The 4,415-nt window shown below is 45.9% G+C and overlaps 1 protein-coding gene across 1 annotated transcript; it reads right to left on the bottom strand.

The window, feature by feature from the left end:
* Positions 1-3,017: 3,017 nt before the first annotated feature.
* CLDN14 (claudin 14) lies at positions 3,018-3,940 on the bottom strand. The gene has a single exon (XM_040421760.1). It carries the CDS (start codon positions 3,896-3,898, stop codon positions 3,188-3,190), a length of 711 nt encoding a protein of 236 aa, XP_040277694.1. The 5' UTR covers positions 3,899-3,940; the 3' UTR covers positions 3,018-3,187.
* Positions 3,941-4,415: the final 475 nt, after the last annotated feature.

Here is a 4,415-nt window from a genome sequence, read left to right as displayed (position 1 = left end):
TTTTCCATAGGCCGATACCCAGGCGGCCCCCCAAGCCCCCATCTCTGCCGCTGGCTGGGTACATAATAGGCTAGCAATAGTAATTAACTCTGTGAGAATCAGGTAATTAGCTACATGTCCTCCTGAATTCAACTATGTCCCGCATCTCACCTCCTAAGCACCGTGCTCCATATCTTAATCAGACAACTGGAGGAGAACCGAAAATGGCCTCTGTTGATGGCGAACTCAGAGTGACAGCTTTTGGGGCAAGATATTGTGCGGCACTGTGGTATTTGGTATTTTGCTCTATGGCAGGGGTACTCAACTAGTTTTATTAAAGGTCCACATACCTGGATCTGCAGTCAGGCAAAGGTCCGAGCTGAATGCCAACAGTAAAGAAAATTGCCCCCATTAGTGCCCCCAGTAAGAATATCCTCCGGGGCACTCTCTGTTGCAGGGAACACCAGCCAGATGTTGGTTGAGATGCCCTTGATGGTAATTGGTGTTTAAGGTGCTTTGGTGGCTGGGCCCCTGGTTCGTGACGCCAGCACCGTAAGGTGCAAATGTTGAGTTTAGTAGTGGAAATTATGAGGAGTCAGTTGTTATCAAACAGTTGAACATTTACTAAATTAATTGTCTTTAGGTAGTCAGTACAGACACAGTTCATTTGTAGGATATACGTTTAATTGTATTCCTTTTATCAGGTTTAGGCAATTGTCAGTTAAGGAGTTCTCTTTAGATTGACTCTTTACAGGCCAGACTTCTGTAGTTATTCTAAGTCCAAACTATATCACACTGGTACTGAATATGCTGTTTTCTACTTATCTTGAGCTATCCAATAAGGGCGTTCCCCTCGCGGCAGGCAAACACTTCTGCTTCATTATTTGCAGGATGCTCCCCTAAAAAGGTTTAGGTTTTTCCACTATGTCCCGGAAGGCTTGTGTAGTTGATAAGGACAATTATGGCCTTAATCATCCAGTTGTGTCCAGGCACTCGGAAAGCTACTCCTGGTCACTTGTGCTGATGAGGTCCATAAGCTAGGTTCAGCTGTTACCCTCACTAGGCTTACTGCATATTTATACATAGACTCACTGTCTGGTGCTTGGTTGCTGTAGAGAAATGTTCACTGTACTGCCTTAGCCTGGGCATGACCAAGGGGAAGAAATAGCAGACTACATGGTGGACGATGCCTGTTTCTCTCCTTCATACACTTGCTTTTCCTCCTCTCACTAACTACTAACTTCCTGTTCTCCACACAGCTAGACACACCCAAGCTATATATATTATGTGGTGACAGCACCACCTAGGGGTGACTGGGTGTAATGACATTGCCAGCCTGATAATAGGAAATACCATACAATGCAAATACATAGGCAGATGTTTAAAGTGTCCCATTTACACACTGATGTGGGACGCTGCAAAAATTTGCCGGTAGAAAAAAATTACTGTCACTGGCAGGGCCACTAAAATACCGGCCTTGCCGGTGAGCTACTGGCCGGGTGGCAACCGTAGCCGCAGAACAGACATATGTATTTTTGTTCCACATCCAATCCGCATTATTGGTGGATTGGATGCGGACCGCTTTATTTCAATGGGGCCGCAAAAGATGCAGAGAGCACAATATGTACTGTGTGCATCTTTTGCGGCCCCATTGAAATGAAGGGGTCCGCATCCAATCCACCAATAATGGGGATTGGATGTGGAACAAAAATATCATGGTGTGAATGGAGCCTTATCTTTATGTCACCATTACAGAGAAGACACAGGCAAGATGGGAATATGCCACTGACACTGTGGAGTCCTTTCCTGCAGTCAGTGATGCGTTCCCGCCCTGTCTGTACCCCTCAGACATCACCCCCCCCCACCCCCAAACTGTGGACTTTATTCCATTGGTGGCAGTGGTGATGTCCAGCCTCATCTCCAGCAGCACGTGAGTGTCCTTTGGAGCTTGAAGCTCCCTTATGCGCCGCTGCTGCTGCTGCAGGAGCAGAGGGACTGAGCGCGCTGAGAAAGACAGCTTCCTCCACGTGCAGGCGCCGGATGAAAGCGCTGAGAAAGACAAATCCTGGGGCCTGCATGTGGAGGGACCTGTCTCCCTCAGCGTGCTCCTCCCCTTCCATCCAGCTCCTGCATGGAGAGGAGCTTGTTCCCCAGCTCTTTCCGGCGCACTGGGATGACAGGGGACCGGACAACTGGCGTCCGCTGTCTGTATTTAGACCGCGCTACGCCAGTTCAGTACCCCTGCTCTATGGTATCGCTGACCCCCCTACTTTTGTTGCCCCGCCTCCTGTCAGTTTAGACCCGCTTATCATATGGGGCCACTTTTAGCTATTTTTTTCCAGGGCCACTTTAGGTTCCCAATCCGGCCCTGCTTCCCTCAAACCTACTAGGTCATGTTGTCAAGTATGCTACAGCATGGTGCACACTGCACTGAAAATTCCTCCTGGATTACTCCAAAGCAGTCTTGGTGTCTTGTGCTGTGCTTGGCGTTGCAGCTCAGCCCCATTCACTTCAATAGGACTGAGCTGCACCCAGGCCACGTGATCGATGAATGTGATGTCACTGGCCGAATCAGTAGGGTGTCGGGTGTCAGACCCCTACCGATCAGATATTGATGACCTATCCTGAGGTTAGGCCATCAACATATGAATCCCAGAAAACCCCTTTATCTCGGACAACCCCTTTAACACAGCTCCAAAATAACAAATTCCACTTTTAGCATATAGTTATACTGTATACCATATGTTTCAGAGGGACATTTTTGCTCCTTAACCGCCAGCTCCGAGTTCCACCTGCACTCCTTCTTAAAGGTTGATTGACCCAAAAATAGATAGATACTGGGCAAGTTTTTGAGCAGTCATGAATATATCAACTAGCCATGACCTACATGAGGAAAAATAATATTGTGTCTCCAGTACAACACTCACAATATACAACAAAAATGTACATAATTATTTTTTTTTTTGGAGGTCTGGTAATTTTGAGAATGTCCACTAGACTTCCCACCTATCCAGAGCAACATGATTTATCCATGTGCATTCAGTGGAATAAATTATTATAAAACATGGCACAATACTACATATATACAAGTCCTTCCATTTCTCAGATTCCATCTAGTTGTTCTAGAAATACAGTAAACATTGCAAGGATATAAGAACAAATTCAAAAACGTCCTGAAATGGAAATGGATCAAGTGATTCTGCTCCAGTCAGACAAAGTCATTAATCTGATAACCCTGGCGTGATGCAGATGACCAAGTCGGTGTATGGCTACTTTTATAGACTCGCGTCGGCCTGCTCATTGGCACCCTCCTCAGGTTGCGTGAAGGGTGGATGTAGGCTACTTGAGGAATGTCCTTCTGGCATGCCGTAAAGAGAAGAACAATTCCACCAATTATTGTCAACCCTGCTGAGATGAAGCCAACATAGAGAGCTTGGCCAATCTCAAACTTCATCCCGTAAGGTAGTGCTGGGTTATAAAAGTCTTGGACAACATCATTGGTCGACCATGCTACTGGAATGAGACATGTAAGACCAGCAAAGAGAAAGGCCACCCCACCAAGGATGACAATCATCTTCTTCGCTGAAGACCCTTTGGCACATTGGGTGCAGTTCATGCCAAAAACAGAGACAACGCATGCCAGGACTGAAAGGACACAAGATGTCACCATCATACCTCGTGCGATCTGAAGATTGCGAGGAAGTGCTAGCTGAGATTGATGGACTTGACACTGGTAGATTCCAGTGGTGTGCCATACACATTCCATCCAAAGTCCCTTCATGTATTCCACGGCCGTAATGATATTGGTGCCGACATGAGCGGTTCTCCACCAGTGAGGGAGTACGGTGGCAATAATCGTCCCAATGAAACCAATCAGGGATATGAAGAAGCCCAGTAACTGCAATGCCATGCCTGCCATCGTCTTGAGTTAGCTTTACTCACTCCCACATCCAACGTGACTTCGTTTCCTCTCACTTGGTCAGATGTCTCTGAGGTCTCACACACACTTCAACCCTGTACTAATACCTAAAGCCAAAGTGGAAGAAGTTAAACATTGTATGAATACATAATGTAGGTGACCAATGAGGGCGAGGCAAAAAAAATTCTAGCCTGAAGATTAGCATATTAACTGCATGTGCTGCTAGTGAGGGTGAGTTATGGGTTTTCCTCTCTGGAAAATTATATACCGGTTATGTATGAGTAAAAGAAGACGTGTTCCAGATTTGTATTGTAGCAATTTTTTTATGTGCTTTTTCTATAGGGTTAAAGTATTATTATTACTATTATAAGCATTGTATGAAGCATAAATATGGCGTCAATGTCTGATTGTTGGGGTCCAACCACTGAGAACTTTCAGTTGCCTAGAACGTAGAGGAACATGTCTGCCCTTCCATAATGGTCAGACTTGCGAAAGAAAGGTGTTTACACCCCAATAC

The sequence above is a fragment of the Bufo bufo genome, chromosome 3 (assembly GCF_905171765.1).
Source record: "Bufo bufo chromosome 3, aBufBuf1.1, whole genome shotgun sequence".
Classification (NCBI taxonomy): domain Eukaryota; kingdom Metazoa; phylum Chordata; class Amphibia; order Anura; family Bufonidae; genus Bufo; species Bufo bufo.
The sequence above is the reverse complement of the archived record's forward strand: the minus strand, read 5'-3'. Positions and strand labels throughout refer to the sequence as shown.

What these genes read in the sequence shown, in the direction of transcription:
- CLDN14 (XM_040421760.1), bottom strand. Translation starts at nt 3,898, where the DNA reads ATGGCAGGCATGGCATTGCAGTTACTGGGCTTCTTCATATCCCTGATT.